The sequence below is a fragment of the Balaenoptera physalus genome, assembly GCF_965194825.1.
Source record: "Balaenoptera physalus genome assembly, chromosome: 1".
NCBI classification, from domain to species: Eukaryota; Metazoa; Chordata; class Mammalia; order Artiodactyla; family Balaenopteridae; genus Balaenoptera; species Balaenoptera physalus.
In genome coordinates, this window is record NC_138882.1 from 181,555,885 (window position 1) to 181,574,384 (window position 18,500).

The 18,500-nt window shown below is 55.0% G+C and overlaps 1 protein-coding gene and 1 long non-coding RNA gene across 3 annotated transcripts in view; one reads left to right on the plus strand and one right to left on the minus strand.

The window, feature by feature from the left end:
* LOC309655098 overlaps positions 1 to 899 on the plus strand; it is a 219,636-nt gene extending 218,737 nt beyond the window's left edge. The window contains exon 3 of the long non-coding RNA XR_014260619.1: positions 802 to 899. This is a non-coding gene — a long non-coding RNA (uncharacterized lncRNA). The remainder of the gene's footprint in view (positions 1 to 801) is intronic.
* A 2,585-nt stretch (positions 900 to 3,484) lies between these two features.
* On the minus strand, positions 3,485 to 18,491 carry SLC66A1 (solute carrier family 66 member 1). Of its 2 annotated transcripts, none has more exons than XM_082449107.1 (8): positions 18,362 to 18,491; positions 13,379 to 13,590; positions 8,469 to 8,646; positions 7,723 to 7,810; positions 6,966 to 7,108; positions 6,703 to 6,795; positions 6,011 to 6,112; positions 3,485 to 4,484 (listed from the first exon to the last, which is right to left on the minus strand). In XM_082449107.1, the coding sequence occupies exons 1-8, from the start codon at positions 18,431 to 18,433 to the stop codon at positions 4,425 to 4,427; spliced, it is 948 nt and encodes a 315-aa protein (XP_082305233.1). In that variant the 5' UTR covers positions 18,434 to 18,491; the 3' UTR covers positions 3,485 to 4,424. The 2 variants fall into 2 exon arrangements, with proteins under 2 accessions (XP_082305233.1, XP_082305232.1); XM_082449106.1 differs by having other exon boundaries at positions 5,927 to 6,112.
* Between the last annotated feature and the right edge of the window lie 9 nt (positions 18,492 to 18,500).

Below are 18,500 nucleotides of genomic sequence, written 5' to 3' on the forward strand. Positions count from 1 at the left end.
CCTGGAACTAAGATGGAACTAAGATCCCACATGCCACGAGTGGCAAAAAAAAAAAAAAAAAAATCGCAGGTTCGCTAAGTAACCAAGGGGACCCTGGGCTGGGAGGGCCTGGGGCCGGGCACTGAGGATGGGTCTGTGGGCTAGTCCTTCTTTGTAGATGCCACCTGCCTGCCCCCCACCCTGAGGTTTGGGGTGCCCCAGGCATTTTCATAGACGGCATCTCATTCAATAACACGCAGACAAATACCATATGCTATCACTCATGTGGAATCTAACTTTAAAAAAGATGCAAATGAACTTACTTACAAAACAAACAGACTTAAAGATATCGAAAACAAACTTAACAGTTACCAAAGGGGAGGAATAAATCAGGAGCTTGGGGTGAACATACACCATACTACTATACATAAGACATAACCAACAAGGACCTACTGTATAGCACAGGGAACTCTCTTTAATATTCTGTGATAAACTATGAGAAAAGAATCTAAAAAAAGAATGTACATGTATAACAATCACTGCTGTACACCTGAAACTAACACAACATTGTAAGCCAACTATACTCCAATAAAATTAAAATATTTAAAAAAAAATAGCTAAGGGGGCTTCCCTGGTGGCGCAGTGGTTGAGAATCTGCCTGCCAGTGCAGGGGACATGGGTTCGAGCCCTGGTCTGGGAAGATCCCACGTGCTGCGGAGCAGCTGGGCCCGTGAGCCACAATTACTGAGCCTGCGCGTCTGGAGCCTGTGCTCCGCAACAAGAGAGGCCGCGATAGTGAGAGGCCCACACACCGCGATGAAGAGTGGCCCCCGCTTGCCACAACTAGAGAAAGCCCTCGCACAGAAACGAAGACCCAACACAGCCATAAATAAATAAATAAACAAATATTTAAAAAAAAATAGCTAAGGGACTTCCCTGGTGGCACAGTGGTTAGGAATCCATCTGCCAATGCAGGGGACACGGGTTCAAGCCCTGGTCCGGGAAGATCCCACATGTCGTGGAGCAACTAAGCCCGTGTGCCACAACTACTGAGCCTGCACGCTACAGCCCGTGAGCCACAACTGCTGAGCCCACGTGCCACAACTACTGAAGCCCGCACACCCAGAGCCCGTGCTCTGCAACGAGAGGCCACCGCAATGAGAAGCCCGCGCACCGCAACGAAGACTAGCCCCCACTCGCCACAACTAGAGAAAAGCCCGCCTGCAGCAACAAAGACCCAATGCAGCCAAATAAATAAATTAATTGAAAAAGAAAAAAAAAAAAGCTAACATGTAAGCTGTCAAGGCAGGGATCTTTGGGGATGACTGGCCCAGCCTCCTGCTCCCCGTGTGGGTCCTGAGGGAGAAATCCTCCTGGACCAGTTACCAGGGCAACTGGTAAGTGCAGAGCCTGGGCCTGAAACCAAAATGCTAGGTCCACACTTCAGGCGAGAGGAAGGCTCTGGTCCCTTCAGGCCACACCTAGAGGTGAAGCCCCTACCAACGCTTGCCTGCAGCCAGGGGAGAAAGGAAGTCCACCCGGGACCTTGCACCTCAGGGACCCCACCAGCCGGTGAGCACGGCCCAGTCCGGACAGTGGAATTGACTGATGGTCAGACTGGCACTTCTGCTATTTGGGAGGAACACGGGGAGGGTCCCAGTACTGGTGGACACGCTGATGAGCCTTCACCCGGCACGACAGGCTTGCAGGCCTGTCCCGTTAACCCACTGCCACGACGTCCTCCATCAGACAGGGCATGCCCGTGTCTCCCCCACCGGACTGGGGCTTTCCTGAGGAGGAGGGAACCACAGCTCTCGGCAGACTGGGTGGTGCCTGCAAGCAAGAGCCATCACCCCATCACCCCCACCAGGGCAGGGGCTGTGATATCTCGTTCTTTCTTCCCCACCCAGCTCGAGCCCAGGCCCACACCTGGGTTCACACTGCCAAGCTGAGCCCCCAGGTCCTCAGGCCGGGAGGGCACTCAGCCAGGTCACAGCCCTGGGTAGAGCCAGATCCTGGCTGCAAAGGGGACTCAGCCAGCTGGGGCGGGCGTGGGCCCTGGGGGTGGGAGGCACCGCTCAGGACAGTGGGGAGGGGCCCTGAGCACAGCAGGGTTGCGCCGCCCCCGAGGACAAGGGTGAGGCTGGACGGCACCCGGTCTGAAGTCCTGGACCCCCAGCCAAGGGCGGAGGCAGGGAGGGGACTCCGAGGGCCGGGTGTGGGATGGCCCCCCGCAGCTGAGGGACCTAATGTGGATAGAACAGCCGTCACTCCTAGCTGGGGGAACTCGGGGAAGCTGCTTAGTTCCTCAGAGCCTGTTTTCCCATCTGTAAAATGGCCGTGATGACTGCACCTGCCCCACCTACCTCAGAGGGGGCTGTGGGGACCGAGCGAGGGCACAGCCCAGCCCCGCACACAGCAAGCGCTCAGTAAACATCAGCTGCGGGCCAGGTGACACCCAGGGTTCTGCTGGCCCGCCCAGGACAGGGCTGAGGCGCCGCACCCCACTCGCCCCACTGCCCAACTGAACCTCAGAGGCGCCCCCATCCCTGGCCCCCCCCAGACCATTCCCTCCTTCGCTTCCCCCAACCAAACCAGGTCACCTGCCATGAGCGCTGGCGGCTGGCCCTGCCCCCACCATCCTGTCCTCACTCCAGCCCCACCTTGGCAGCAGCCCTGACTCCCGTCTCCAGGCCTTTGCACACACCCTTCCCTCTCTCTCAAGATTCCGCTCCAGGGCCACTCCTCCACGAAGCCTTCCCTGGTTGAGCCGCCTCATCCCCACGGCACTTTGTACCTTCCGGTTACAGTCCTTCCCTCTAGGGCCCGGCAACCGTCTCCCCTCCTTGAGGGCAGGGACCAGAGCTGGGTCACCCCCATCCCAGACGCCCTGCACAGCATGGGCCAGGGTGGAAGGAGAGATGCGCTTGGCAAATACTTGTGGCACCAAACCAGGCCATGCATCTCCTCGCGGCCGAGGCTGCAGCCCTGTGGCCGGGCTTCTTCCTTTCTCCGAGGCTGGAAGAGGAAGATTCTAAAAGAGAGGCTCACACTGAGGCCCAGCTCCTCCCTACCAGCCTTAGCCGCACCTGGCACCACCCACCCCGATGGCTCCTGGGACCTGGGGGGCCTCCTGGGACCGGCTGTGTGGTGGGGGGGAGGTGAGACAGCAGGCCAGCAGGGAGGGGAGCTGGCCCCTCTGTCCTCAGGCACCCATGGGGTTGTGGTCAAGAAGAAAGTGGACTCAGGTTGGCGTCTGGGAGGCAAACTAAGGTTGGGGCACAGGAACTAGAGCTTGGGGCTAAGCCCTGCCCTCCTCTCCACCCTTCCCGCCTGCAACACTGGCACTTTCCCCCTGTTTATCTCCTGCCTGTCCTTCTGCCATGTCATCTCTTCCAGGAAGGTCTCCCTGATTTCCAGGGAGATCTGGTTGTCCTTCTCCTCCAACTAAAAATGATAAAAGCTAACCTTCAATGAGCTCCTACTGCATGCCAGACTTCAGGGCTAACATCCATAATCACACCATTTTATTTAATCCCTAGAAGGACGTATGAAGTGGTAATACTGTCATCCCATTGCACAGATGAGGTAACTGTGGCACAGAGAAGTTGAGATGCAGAACCAAAGTCTGAACCTTAACTATTCCGCTTCTTGCTGAGCACCGCGGAGCAGGGAACCTGTTGGAGGAGTGTCTTTCTCACTGCTGTGTCCCCACCACCAGGTGTGGAGCCTGTCACAGAGAAGCAGGTTGAAGAAACCGGAGGCCCAAGAGGCTGGGCAGGGGCGGGCCAGCAGACACAGTCCCCTCTGGCTTGGCTCTCCCATATCCTGACCCCTTAGGCCCCCACCTGGGACCTGTAGGTGGGATCCGGATCCCCATCCATCACTGTTCCCCAGAGCAGCCCAGAGCCCGGCCCCTCGGGGAAAGAGCACCAGAACAGGCCTCACTGGGAGTACCGTTTACTAGGCCATCTGCAGTCGACTGTATAGTCCAGGGTGCACCAGGCTGAGCTGGGCTCCTCCCCAGGCGGTTGGGTGGGGGAAGCAGGCAGAATGAGGTAGGTGAGCCGAGGGGCGGCCGCACTGTCTTCTGAGCTGCAGCTCAGAAGGTCCCCAGACCTCTTCTGAGGTCTTGGCTGCAGCTCCTCCCTTCAGTCTCCAGGGACAGTTGCCTCAGACCCTGGGGGTGAATCCCAAGGCGGCATGGGCTGGCCCTGGGGGCTGACCTGCTCCTGGAAGAGTCCGTCAGTCAGGGCTTCCGGAAGAGTCAGCTCACGAGGTTTCGGAGGTGTTGGGGGTAGGCGGTCGGGCCAGGAGTTCTAGGCACCCCCAGCTTCCTCCACGGCCCAGCCCAGGGTCAGCAGCACCGTCACTGCCCATACTTCTCCCTTCCTGAGTGTGGCATCTGCAGGTCCCTGTCATCCTGGGCTTGGCCTGGGCCCTGCTCAGCTGGGGAGGAGTGGCTGGCGCTCTGATGAGGTGGCGGCATCCCTGTATATCAGGAACTGTATGGAGATCCGAAGGAGTCAACGTCAAGGCCAAACGGAGCAGAGCCTGGGTTGGACCTGCCCCAGGGTGGCCTGTGGCTCCATCCAGAACTGCTGCCCTCTTCCCTCCCTGCAACTCGGCCAGGTGGGCAGGGTCAGCCATGGCCTCCTGGCCTCTGCTCTTGCTGCCTTCCCACCCCTCAACCAGCCAAACCCCATTTATCTGCCAAGTCCAGAGCTTGGGTCTTCCTCTCCAGGCAGCCTCCCGTGACCCCAGCCCCAGGATCTTGCCCTCCTCTCACCCTACAGCATCCTGGGGGTTTCAGCAAGTGGCAGGGGCCATTTTGGGGCACTAGAGCTTAACTTTCTTCATCTCTCATTGCACCCACCAGGAATTCTGCAAACGTCAAAACAAGGGCCCCGTTTACCTCCTCCCAAAGGAGATGGAAATAATGCCCTGCTCAGCCATCCAGCAAACATTTACTGAGCACTCACTGTGTGCTGGATCCGGTGCTGGGTGTTTCCAGAGACCTTAGCTTATGTAATTGCCCCGTGACCTTGGTGAGACAGCAAGATGAAGACATGGAAGCACAGAGAGGCTAACGGTTTGCTCTGTGTCACACAGGACACCAGGAGCCAGGATTTGAACTCAAGTTTTTCCATCTCTAATTCACGTGTGTGTGTCTCCACATTGCAGCTTTCCTTCCTCCTGCCTGGATGGGCTGATTTATGCCCTGTTCCCCAGACCCTTTGCACAAGCTGTGCCAGAAACATTCCTCCCTTGCCTGTGCCTAACTTCTTCTTCAGGGAAGTTTTCAATGGCACTAGTGGAGGCCTCTGCTGAGCCTCTAAACCAGGACAGACAGCCCCGTGGTCACACACTCTTGCAGTTTTTCTCTGTGCTACTCGGTGGTACCACAATGAAGTAATTATTTATGATTATGTATATCTTGTCTGCCTCCCCACTGAACTGTGAGCTTCTTGAAGGAAGGACCATTCTGTTCTTGCTCACAAATAGATCCGGTACCTAGAGGGGTGCCCAGCACATGGGAGGTTTGACTCTTGGATGGATGGATGGATGGATGGATGGACAGACGGATGGATGGATGGATGGATGGACGGACGGATGGATGGATGGATGGACTGGAGGGAAGGATGGATAGAAGGATGGATGGAAGGATGGATGGATGGGTGGAAGGATGGATGGATGGATGGATGGAAGGATGGATAAAAGGACGGATGGATGGATGGATAGAAGAATGGATGGATGGATAGAAAGATGGATGGATGGATGGATGGATGATGGATGGAAGGAAGGATGGAAGGATGGATGGATGGATGGATAGAAGAATGGATGGATGGATGGATGGATGGATGGATGGATGCTGAAGCCACGTGCAGGTGGAGGCTGCTGTGGCCCCCCCACCCCTCCACCCCCACCCCCACCCCCTGAAGGATACGATGGTGTCGAGCAGCAGGACGCCCAGGCTGCCCACGAGCCAGGGCAGGTGGTGCAGCACATAGCTGCCCTCGCTCTGGCCTACCTCGGGGTTCTTGAGCAGCACGCTCAGCCCATACAGCGTGTTCCCCAGCATCACCAAGGCGAACAGCGAGTAGGAGATCCCCTGGGTCGACTTCCGCAGGAACTGGAGGCGAGGGGTGTAGGGTCAGAGACCTCAAACGGGCCTCTTGTCTCTCTGGGCTGTAACTGTCCATGTGTCCGTCTGCCCTGTCACGCTGCGCATGCTCCGAGCAGACTGCACACGGTGTGACCAGTGTCCGACGTGGGCCTGGTGCCCAGACCAGCCCCTTCCAGGGCCTGACTCCTCATCCCCGTCCCAACATCATCTCCCGGGCCCCCCTGCCCAGGTCGCAGGAGACTAGGGCTGCTGCACCACCCTGCTCGCCCCAAGGTGCCTGCTCCCCAGCCCTACGCTGACTCACTGCCCAGCAAGGCTCCCCCATCTCTGGCTCCCCACCTTCTCCTCTGCTCTCAGCCCCTCGCTCTCACCTGACCTCCTACCTCCCTGGGACACATGCAGGTCACATGTACCCCTGGATGGCAGGCATCTCATGCCCATTTCCAGAGGCAGAAACTGAGGCTTGGAGAAGTGGATTAAGTCACCCAAGCCAACAGTGAGTGTGGACCAGACCTGCTGCTACTCCTTAACCCAGGGGCCCGAGCTGCCAGCCGGCTCCTCTTCCCTTGGCCCCAGTGCCCCTGCCCACGGCTCACATTGGTGCGGATCTGAGGCAGCCGGGAGAGCAGGTACAGCATGCCGGACACGGAGCCGATGATGAAGCCAATGGTTTCCTGCTGCGTGAAGGGCTGAGAGGGCAGAGTAGGGTGCTCAGTGCTCAGTAGGGCCGGGGTGCAGCTTGACAGCCCCAGCTCCCTCCTGGAGGGCAATTCCCCTGACCTCGTGGTCACGCAGGGGCGGGCCCTCGGGGTGAGCCAGACCCCCACCCCCGCTCTACCCTCACGTGCCCACACCTCACCTTATTGCCCGGCTCCACAGACAAGAGCGTCCGCCCCCGGAAGACCTCCCTGGGGGCAGCCACCGAGCCAGCGCTGCTCAGCAGTGGGGCGGTACACGCCACCCCCAAGATGAACAACAGCACAGAATTGATGGGGGCAGACCCTGGACATGAGGCAGGAGGGAAGCTGAGATTAGGGATCTGAGTGGCGGCAGAGAGACTGGGCTTTGAGTCCTGGCCTTGTCCCTCAGTGGCTGTGTGACCTTGGGCAAGTGACCTAACCTCTCTGAGCTTTCACTCCTCATCTGTAGAATGGGTATAATGAGAGTACCCTTCTCCTAAGGTTGTAAAGGTAAACCGATGAGGGCAGTGGGGGCAGGAAGGGGATTATGGAGAGTGGAAATGCTGAGACAGCCCCACCCCCAGATGTCTGGGTCGTTTCTTGTACAGCCCTGGATCTGCCCCTTCTGAATCCTGTGTGCTGTGTCCTTGTTTCCTCAGCTCCAAGCCCAGGGCCCGGCACTGAGGAGCAGCTGAAGCCATGTTTGCTGAATGAGAGAACTTAAGTGAAGGGGACTCCCTGTGGTCCTGCCCGGATGTGCTCACTGCCCTCTATCTCGGCTCATCAGGGGATCAGGGCCCCAGCTTTCAGATAAGGCCCGAGAAAGCCTTTTTGAGGTTTGGTTTATCACCAGCAATGGGAAACCTTCCTCCTCCCAAGCTTCCAGGCCTCCTGGCTGCCCTCAGGCACCTGACACAGAGGGATCCCCGTACTCACACAGAGAGGGGCGTTTCTTAAACTTGTAATGAAAGTATAGCGACAGCATCAGCACGTCGGCTAAGACGTAATACACGGCTGTGTAGGTCTGCAAGAGAAGAGGGGGCCCAGGGCGCTGGCTGCAGTCCCCGGCTCGGGGACCACACCCCAGCACCCGGGCAGCTCGGCCCCATCCCAGCTGGGTGACCCTGAGCAAGTTGCTTCACCTCCTGGAGCTTCTGTTTGCTCATCTGGAAAGGAGGGGATCACAGTTCCTACCTGGCAGAGCTAGACAGCAGGTAGGCAAGGGCCTGGCAGGTGCCCGCCTGGGCAGAGGGAGGAAACGGTGGCTAGCATGACCAGGCAGGACAAAATGGAACTCAGAGGTTAAGTGGAGACTACCATTTGGCCTGATACAGGGGCAATTTACAGCCCGCCTTGGGAAGACAATAGATTCCTGATTTTGAGTCCCAGCTCCACCCAGCCACAGAAGAATGATGGCACCTGGGCCTCCCAAGGGAAAACCTTCCTCCTCCAGGGCCCCATGCCCTGAAAGCTCAGTCAGGATCTTAGCACCTCAGAGGTCAAAGACCCCAGCCATCCTGTGGTTCGATGTGCTCATTTTGTAGATGGTGGAACTGAGGCCCACAGCCCATTGTCACACTGTGCAGCAGGCAGAGGGCTCTCTCTATAGCATGGGGCCCTCACAAGATGGAAGCCTCTGCAGACTGTCCCTGGCAGCCCACCCAGCCCGGGGACTGGCCTACCTGCAGGGGCAGCTGGTCAGCAAGGAAGGAGCCAATGAGATTGCAGGAGTCTCCGCCGATCCAGCCCAGGAGGAACCACAGGGACAGGGCCTGGTCCATGTTGCCCGTCTTGCAGGCCTTGATGTATTGGCTGTGGCGGAGGAGGGAGACGTGTGCTAAGGGGTCGACAGCTGTGATACTGCATGGAGGGTAAAATGGGAACAGCCAACGCGGAATAGCAGGGCCGGGGCAGCGTCTGCACAGGGGGTCGCCTGGGAGCTGATCCTTCCCGCCGGCGGGATCCTCATGGGCCTTTCTTTGCCCTTTGGGGATTCTTACCAGGGGATCCCTTCCAAGCCAGGAGCTCTATGGGACATGCATCTTTCCAGAGAGAGCCATTGCCTGATAGATTCTCCTCCACAGCGGTCTCTTGGTGGGGACCTGGGGACTTTACAGGGTCCTGATGTTCTGTGTCAGACCCTGAGAACCACTTCATAGGGACCCTGGGTTCTCTCTTCTATGGAGGAGCGGGGGTGGGGGGTGGGGGCGGTGGGGGGGGATGTTTGGAAGGAAGGATGGTGGTTGCCCTACGGCCAGAGGCCTGGGCGCTGCCCTATCTCCAGGGGAGATGGATGATAATATGGGCCTGTTATCTTCAAAGGGCAACAGAGAAGCCTGGGGCTGTGGCTCCCCGAGGTCTGATTACAAAGCCATGGATGGGGTCAAGTCTTGATGGGCCTCTTTGGGGATGGAAAAGTCAGGGAACCAGGATTCACACCCAGACCCTGAGGTTCCAGTCCTGCTCTGAGTCATTCCACAGTGGCCATCTGCTGCTTACATTTCGCTTTAATCATTTGCATGTATTTAAATTAGTAAAAGGTAACTAAATAGCACCTCACCCCACCTACCACCCAAGACAGAAGCCAGGAAAGCTAGGCCTGGCCCTGGTTCTTCACGGTGGTCCTTCCACCTCCATCTCCTGCTGAGCCCCGCCCCCAGCTCTTTAGGTCTCCCACCCAAGCCTGTGTTCCTTGTTTCCATCCTCCCGCTCAAGGATCTCTCTAAAACCCCTCTCTTGCCAAAATCCTTCAAAGCCTCCCACTGCTGTTCAGTAAGGACCCCCACCCTCCTGAGCACATCCCGACAAGGCCCCCAGGTCCCCTGTCCCTCTGACCCCCACCGCCTCTTCACCAGGACTGCCTCCTCTTCCTCCAAACTCTGCATCAGAAGACGGCTCACCCAGTCCCTCCTCTGTATCTTTCAGGAAATATCAGTTCCTCCTCAGGGCCTTCCTAGAAGGGAGCTCTGCCAACATCGGTCAGTTCCTCCTGGACTCAAGCTTCCTGAGGGAAGGGACAGTGCCCAGCATGGGCCTGGCCCGGAGAAGGCCCTTAAGGTTTACCCCGTGGCCCTGTGTGAACCCCCTTCTAGGATACTGTGACTTGAAGAGCCTCCATAAATTTCAGGGAAAGTGATTTTGTCACACTCAGGAAAGGCCGAGTCCTAAGGAGAAGCAGGAAGGGGGTTGCCCTCCCTGCCATCACCTGGGGCTTCTCCCAGACCTCTGACACCCCCTCCCTGGTTAATCAGCCAGGCCCAGGCAGGGCTGGCATTATGCCCTGGTGGAAAGGGGAAGCCTCAGCCAGCTCCACCAGCTCCTCATGCTTCTGGGGAAGCTCTCACCCCAAGATAGGGAGTCTCTTTCCCTTGGCCTCCACCCATCACCCAGACCTGTCTGCTTTGCCTACTAAGGGCCACCTATCCAATCCCCCAGACATCATTGCTTGCTGGATGCCTTACACAGCCTCCCTGCCTCCAGTCTCTCCCCCGTCCCTCCAGTTCTCCTTCCCTAATAGAAGGTCTACAAAGGCAAGGATGGGGTCGGTTTTGCTTACTTCTGCCACATCTAGTATGGCAGCTGGGACAAGGTGAGTCAGTAAAAATGTCAAGCCCTAGACAGCATGTTGGGAGAACTTGATGAGGTAAGGGTAGTCTTTTTTTTTTTTTTTGGCCGCTGCACGTCTTGTGGGATCTTAGTTCCCCGACCAGGGATTGAATCTGGGCCCTCAGCAGTGACAGCACAGAGTCCTAACCATAGGACTGCCAGGGAATTCCCAATGGTAGTCTTTTTAACACATGATACTGGGACAACCGGGTACCGCATGCAAAAGAACGAGGTTGGATCCCTACCTCACACCCTATACAAAATACAACTCAAGCTGAATCAAAGCTCTACATGTAAGAGCTAATTTGTGATACTGTGATTTACAATAAGAAATATATATATTTGGTCTTCTTCCCTGTTCCCTGCACAGAGCTCTCCTAAGAATGTCCTAAGGGGTGAGAGAGAGAAAGAGAGAAAAAAAGGTGTCTTTTGTAATGTTAATGAGGTGACTTTTGGAAAACCCTTAGGTCACCTGAGGATAAGGACTCATTGCCAGGGGAACCAACAGTAAGATTAGAAGGTTGGGACATTCGGTCTCACGGCCCCTGTCCCGCCCCCCTCACCCACCTCAGGGGAGGAGAGAGGCTCGAGGTTGAGCCCAATCGCTAATGGCCAATGACTGTGTAATAAAGCCTCCATAAAAATCATTTCTCTGAGTTCTGTGAGCTGCTCTAGCAAACTAATCAAACCTGAGGAGGGGTGGGGGGAATCTCCGATCTACAGCTGGAGGTCAGAAGCACAGGTGACAACCTGGACTTGTGATTGGTGTCAGAAGTGGGGAGGAGGGAGCACTCTTGTGGGACTTGTAGGACTGGGCCCCTAACCTGTGGGATCTGAGGCTGTCTCAGGTGTAGATAGTGTAAGAATTGGGTTGATTACTTGATGGTGTGGCAAAAAAACACATCAGAATTGGTGTCAGAATTGGTGTCAGACTTGGATAAATCTATATAAAACTCTTAGAAGATAAGGGTGAATCTTTGTTAGCTGGGTTAAGCTATCGTTTCCAGACATGATATCAAAAGCACAAGTAACAAAAGAAAAAAACACATAAATTGGACATCATCAAGGGACTTCCCTGGCGGTCCAGTGGTTAAGACTCCGAGCTCCCATGCAGGGGGCTCGGGTTCGATCCCTGCTCGGGGAACTAAGATCCCACATGCTGCACGGAGCGGCCAAAAAAAAAAATTGGACATCAACAAATTTTTGAATTTTTGTGCTTCAAGCGACACCATTGAGAAAGTGAAAAGACAACCCACTGAATGGGAGAAAATATTTGCAAAATATATCTAGAATATATAAAGAACTCTTATAATGCAACAACAAAAAGACAAATAATCCAACTGAAAAATGGGCAAAGAACCTAAATAGACCTTTTTCCAAAGAGAATATAATTTGGCCAAGAAGCACGTGGAAAGCTACTTAATATCACCAGCCAACAAGGAAATACAAATCAGAACTATGAGATACCACTTCACACCCACTAGGATGGTATAATAAAAAAGACAGAAAATAACAAGTGTTGATGGGGATTTAGAGAAATTGGAACCTTCATACGCTGCTGGTGGGAATATAAAATGGTGCAACTGCTTTGGAAAACAGTCTGGCAGTTCCTCAAAAGATTAAACACAGAGTTACCATGTGACCCGGCAATTCCACCCCTTAGGTGTATACCCAGGAGAAGTAAACACACGTCCCCACTAAAACTTGTACATGAACATACATAGCAGCCTTAATCACACTGGCCAAAAGGTAGAAACCACCCAAATGTCCATCAATGAACGACTGAATAAACAAAATGTATACACATACAACGAACTACTATTAGGATGTAAAAAAGAATGAAGTATTGACACTAGCTACGTATGACGTGGATGAACCTTGAAGATGTTATGCTAAGTGAAAGAAGCCAGTCACAGAAGGCCACATACTGTATGATCCATTGATATGAAATGTCCAAAATAGGCAAATCTACAGACAGAAAGTAGATTTGTGGTTGGGGCCGGGAGATTTAGAGGGAAATGAGGAATGACTCATTTCTTTCTGGGTCTCTTTTTATGGTGACAAAAATGTTCTAAAACTGATTGCGGCAATGCTTACACAACTCTGTGCATATACTAAAACCTTGGACTTGTACATTTAAATGGGCTAACTCAATGGTATATGAATTATCTCTCAATTAAACTGTTATCTTTCTCCCTCAGGAGAAACAGCATAAGATTTCCTAACAGTGGAGAATGCCCTTACATTACATGGCCCTGGATGACCTCTTTGACCTCATCTCTCCTCTTTGGCCCCTCCTCTGACCAGCCATGGGACTGAGCATATGGTGTGTAAAGGCCATCCTCATAGCAACCCTGTGAGGTAGGGAAAACATTCCCATTTTACAGATGAGAAAACTGAGGCACAGAGCAGTGAAGGGACTTGCCTAGGTCACAGTGTGTCCGTGTTCCCTAATCACAGCAGTGGCCATGCTGTTTTGTAATCACTGCTTGTCCTCCACCAGACTGTCACAGAACAAAGGCCAAGTTCGATGCACCCCAGCCCTCCCACTCCTCCGCCTCCTCTCTGGCTAGCTGTGCAATTCACAGCAAGTTAGTTAACCTCTCTGGGTTTCTACTTCCTCGTAAAGTAGGGATACAGATTGTATCTATTTCACAGAGTGGTTATGAGGATTAAATAGGGTAAAGACATGTCAAGTGCTTAGAAATGAGCTAGGTACACAGTGGGCACTCACTGAACAGGTGTTATTATTATTACCTGTGTGTCAGCATGGTCCAGCATAAGGCGGGGCCTAGAGTGAGGTTCACTGTAGGGCCCTCCAGGGTGGGCTGGAAGTCAGTGAGTGGGGGTGGGAGAGGGAGCACACTTGGCCTTGAGTCTGGAGAGGCCCAAGGCCAGCCAGGGAGCCCCTCTTCGGTGCAGCCCCAGGAGCACTTGCCCCACCCGTGCAACCCAGCCCTGGTCCCACCACCCTGATGCTACTCACGGGAGGGTGGATGCAGCAAAGCAGAAAATGGAGATCAAGCCCAGGCCCACGCTGGCCTTGTCCCAGCCATCCTGGGCACACTCGCCAAACACGTCCCATATCCACTGGCTGGAGCCATTGGGGCAGCTGGAGAAGTTGCTGGAGCCCAACTTCCTCCAGACCATGGCTTCGGAGGGACGGAGGGAGCCGGTGTGCTGAGGCAGGCGACGGCTCTACAGGGAACAAGAGAGGGGCCTTCAGCCTTGGGAGGTCCGGGTCCTAGTCATGGTCCCGCCACTCTAAGCCCATTCCAGCCTTATCACCCAGCATGGACTGAGCCCCTGAACCAGAGAACACGATCAATACAGAAATCAAAGTAACCACATATGCAGGGAGGGCACTGGATGTGTGGTCAGAGACAGGTGCATTTGAATCCCCACTCTGCCTGTTAACGCCTCGACTTTGGGCAAGTGACTCAGCCTTGCTGTGCCTCAGTCTCCTTATCTGCAAGATGGGGCGATAACAGCGCCTCCCCCATACAGCTGTGAGGGTTCAATGAGTTCATAAATCTAGTGTAGAGAACTGAGCCCTCAAACAATGCCACCTTTGTCCTAACTCTTGAACATTTCGATTGTTTCCAATCTTTTCTTCTTGCAAATCACGCTGCGAGGGTCTGCTGAGACCAGGCCCACTAAGTACATCCTCTCATTTAAAGTACGGCTATCCTGGGAATCCCCTGGTGGTCCAGTGGTTAGGACTCGGCACTTTCACTGCCGGGGACTGGGTTCAATCCCTGGTCAGGGAACTAAGATCTCACAAGCCACCCAACTCGGCCAAAAAAAAAAAAAAAAAAAAAAGTATGGCTGTCCCCCAGTACATTGGTCAGATGAGGCAAGTGGCGAAGAAGGAGCAGGTGAGTTGCACACGTGGCTGGGATTCAAGCTTGGCGTGCTCAAGCCGCATTCTCCCAGCAGCTCGCTTGTGTAGGACGCCTGCTGGCAGAGTCCGGAGCCACCTCCCCATTCTCACTGCCGACAAAGTCAGGAGCTGGCTGGCTGCAGGGGCAGGCAGGGAAGTCCCCACCTGGTGTCCTAGAGCAGTCACTGCCTGTGTGACGGTCTCAGAGGAGGGAGAGGAAGTGGGGCTGCTGGAGCATCTCTGCTGGGCAGAATCATCACAGCCCCTGATCGCTGAGCACTTTACCAGCCCTGTGCAAAGCACCTTACGTAGGCCTTTCTGCATTTTGCTGCACATCAACTCTATGAAGTGGGGGCTACTGATATGTCCGCGTGGACCCGGGGAGGTGACTTGCCAGGGCCACCCAAGCAGGAAGCGCTCATAGCCACCATGCTTCTGTCCCCGGGAACGGCGGCACCTTCCTGTGGTCTGGCAGGGCCGCCCAGGGTCTCATGCAGCCAGAAGGCAGGCTTCCCCTTTTCTCACTGCACTCAGAGGGGCTTTCCTCACCTGGGATGAGGCTCTCTCCAGCCACCTTCAGTTTCTGCTTGTGTCAAAAGACCCAGGACCCTCATAAAGCAATGCCCCACGGACAATGCCATAGAACAAATGTTTATGTCCCTCCTGTCCTGTTGAAATCTAACCCCCAATGTGATGGTATTTTTGAGGTGGGGCCTTTGGGGAGTATTTAGGTCATGAAGGCAGAGCCCTCATGAATGGGATTAGTGCCCTTATAAAAAAGACCCCAGAGAGCTCCTTCGCCCCTTTTGCCAGGTGAGGACTTATCGAGAAGACAGCCATCTATGAACTAGGAAGTGGACCCTCACCAGACATTGAATCTACTAGCACCTTGATCTTGGACTTCCCAGCCTCCCGAACTGTGAGAAATCAATGCTTGTTTCTAAGCCACCCAGACAAATGGTATTCTGTTACATTGGCCCGAATTGGCTGAGACACCCTGGCTGGACCCTTGGAACTGCTGAGGCCACAGCGATCTGGGAGCGTCAGGCAGGGAAAGGAAGCGAGTCAGCTGCTTTTCTTAGGAAGCTCTAGGCTCTCAGCTCTAACGTGACTCAACAGCGAGCCCCAGAGCTGGGGGCAAGGGCACCCCAGGTCACTGCCTGCTTGGTTCACTGCAGTCCCTCTGGGGCTCTGCAAAGGGGGGCTGAAGGTCTCTTCCTGTACCTTGGTGACCCCCCCCCCCGACCTTCAGCACAGCTGATGTTGGAGCCATTTATCTGCTGTCCTGCCACCAGCAGCTGCAAGGCCACCCCAGGTTAACACGCAGTCCAGGTAGGAGCTGGGTTTTTGTGGTGCCTCAGGCATTTCAAATCAAGTCCTTTTGTTCCCCAGCCACCCCTCCGCTGGACCACTTCGCCAAGCCTCCTCTGGTAGAGCCTCAACACACCACGGCAGGTCAGCACGGTAGGGTACCGCCATCCGGGTACCGCCATCCGCGTTAACTTCTCTGTGAGGGGAACTGTCCTCATTCCACAGATAAGGCTGAGTGGCCTTGTGCAAGTAACAGTCAGAGCCTGTGTATAAAATGAGAATGACGCTCACTCCTCAGGGTTGTTGTATAGATAAAATGCACATAAAGCTCTTAGCCCAGGGCCTGACACAATGGTAGTGACTGAGAATGAGAGACCAGTATCTCGAGCACCCTGAGGTCACTCTCACGCCCTCTTTTCACCAGGTTAGGGAAGAAAGAAAGTGGACACATGCCCAGTGAAGGAGGGCGGGGTGTCTTGGGGGATGTACCTTGGCTCATAGGGCCCAGGGCCCTGGGTGGGTGGTCCCCTGTCCATGTGCAGCTCGGAGCTCAGGATACTTTGAGACACACCTGAGCCCTGAACAGAAGACACTTTCCTCTGAAGGCCACTGTGCACAGAGCCTGTCACCCATGGGTTATTACCCAAGTAGGAAGCCAGCCCAGCCTGGGCCCAGGCCTGGCTTCTGAGACCGCGCCCACCTCCTAGTGCAACAGCACTGAGCAAATGGATGGCCAGGGTTGCAACAAAGGTTGACCAGGTCTGTAGGTGTAACAAAGACCACAACAGGGGTGCCTTATTGTTTTTTTTTTTTTAATTGAAGTATATAGTTGATTCAGGGGTGCCTTGTTATCATGGAGGGCACATGTTTGAAATTCAGGATCAGTGTGTCAGAGCAGGGGATCAGGGACCTTGGGTTTAAGAAGCTCCCCCAGTAGATTCTGACCACATGTATTCTGTGCACGTGACCACACTTTAAGAAAGGCGGAGGGACTTCCCTGGTGGTCCAGTGGCTAAGACTCTGCACTCCCAATGCAGGGGGCCCGGGTTCAATCCCTGGTCAGGGAACTAGATCCTGCATGCCGCAACTTAGAGCCCACATGCCGCAAGTAAAGATCCCGCATGCCGCAACGAAGACCTGGTGCAGCCAAATACATAACATAAATAAATAAATATTAAAAAAAAAAAAAAAGAAAAGAAAGGCAGCCCTGGAAATGGCGTCGGCTGCCACAGCCATGTAACTCTTCCAGATCCCAAGCTGAGTCACAGAGATGCTCCCCACTGAAGCTGCTCAAGTGGCCACCTTTACCTACCAGATAAGTCCAAATGCCTTGAGACTGAGCCCCAGGGTACTCCAAGAACTGCCCTCCCCCCCCATCTCCTGTCCCTCCCTCTAGGCCTTCAGACGGTCAGACGGTCATTCCCAGGTCTCCTGACTTCTGTCCATGCCGTATCTTCCCCTAGGCTTGGCCTTTTCATCCTGGAGGGCATAGTAAAGAGAAACTAAGACCCAGTTCTAAATTGCCATCTCAATTTAGAGGGGCCTCACAGGAGCTGGCGGGAAAACACCTGTCACCTCTTCCCTTACCCTCCTCCACAAACCCGAAGAATGCCCATCGCACTCCTCAGCCACTACTGCCCTTTAAGCCCACTCCTCTCCCTTCACCCTAGTTGTAAACTTATTCTTAGGCTCCAGACACACCAGCTGCACAGTAAAGGTTCAAAAAACAGCAAGAGACAGACAGGGAGGGAGGGGAGAGGGAGAGAGAAAGGAAAGAAAAGAAGGAAGAAAGGGAGAGAGAGAGAGAGAAACAAAGAAAGGAAGGGAGAATGGGAGACCTAATTGTGAGCTTGGATGGCCTAGGGTTGAGGAGAAAGCACTCTGGAACTGACCTGCCTGATGCCTACTAGTAATGAATTCTTGGTCAAGTGACTGAGTCTCAGAGTTCCAACCTGTAAAACGGGGGAATAATGCAAGTATCCACCTGCTAGGCTTATTGCAGAGTTAAATGAGATAACCTAGGCTGAGGGATTAGAATGGCGCCTGGCACAGGTTAAACCCTCAGTAGAATAACCGGGGATGGCTATTATTCTGTTCTGGCTACAGCTCTCTCCCCTCCCCCCACAGGGCTCCTGGCAAACAGCAAGCTTCAGAAAGCCTTGAAAAGACAAGACTGCGTCAGTCCTCATACTTCCAAACACAGACTCCCCGTGTACACACTTGGAAACCTGTCCTAGGCATGGAGTGGGAGGGGACAATCTGGGCTCCCTGCAGAATTGGGGAGCACCTGAGGGGAGGAGCATCCCGCCTTAGGGCTACCACTCACTCCAGGCCTCCAGGTCCTCGGTCACAACTCCCTCCTAGTGACTCAGCCGAGCACGGGCCGCCTGTTTGGCGGGGATAATAACAGGGCAGCCGCTGGGGTCAGCGCTCATTCGCCGCGAAGCCCCCTCCCCCGGCCCGCCCTGGGGAAAACAAAGTCGTCAGAAACGCAGAGGCCCGTCGGCCGAGAACAAGAGGTGAAAAAGGAACCCAGACCCCAGGTCCTAGGTCAGAGCGGCCCGAGGGGTCATGCTGGTCGCCCTTGAGGAGGGGGACCTGGGCCCCCGCCGAGGGCCTCCCAATCCCAGCCCAGAGCCTCGCTCCAGGATCTCGCGCGCCGACGTGGGGGCAGTAGCCCCAGGACCATCCAGGGGCTGGAGGAGGGTGTTGGAAAGATGTAGCAGGGAAGGCCCAGAGTCCCGAACAGCAGCCCCAGCCTCAAATTCGGCTTACCAAGTCTAGAGCCTCCCCACCGCCCGGCTTCTGTGTTCTCCAGCTCCTGCCTTCTCCAGCTCCTGCCTTCATCAGCTGACCAGAAACCCCGCCCCGCCCCGCCCCGCCCCGCCCCGGAGCTGCGCGGCTCCGCCTCTTG

Excerpts from the sequence above, each read along its gene's own strand:
- SLC66A1 (XM_082449106.1), bottom strand. The coding sequence starts at position 18,433 with ATGAAGGCAGGAGCTGGAGAAGGCAGGAGCTGGAGAACACAGAAGCCG. Across the intron at positions 8,647-13,378 it reads TTTGCTGCATCCACCCTCCC|TATCACAGCTGTCGACCCCT; the intron begins GTGAGTAGCATC and ends CCCTCCATGCAG. Across the intron at positions 7,109-7,722 it reads TAAGAAACGCCCCTCTCTGT|GGTCTGCCCCCATCAATTCT; the intron begins GTGAGTACGGGG and ends CCTCATGTCCAG.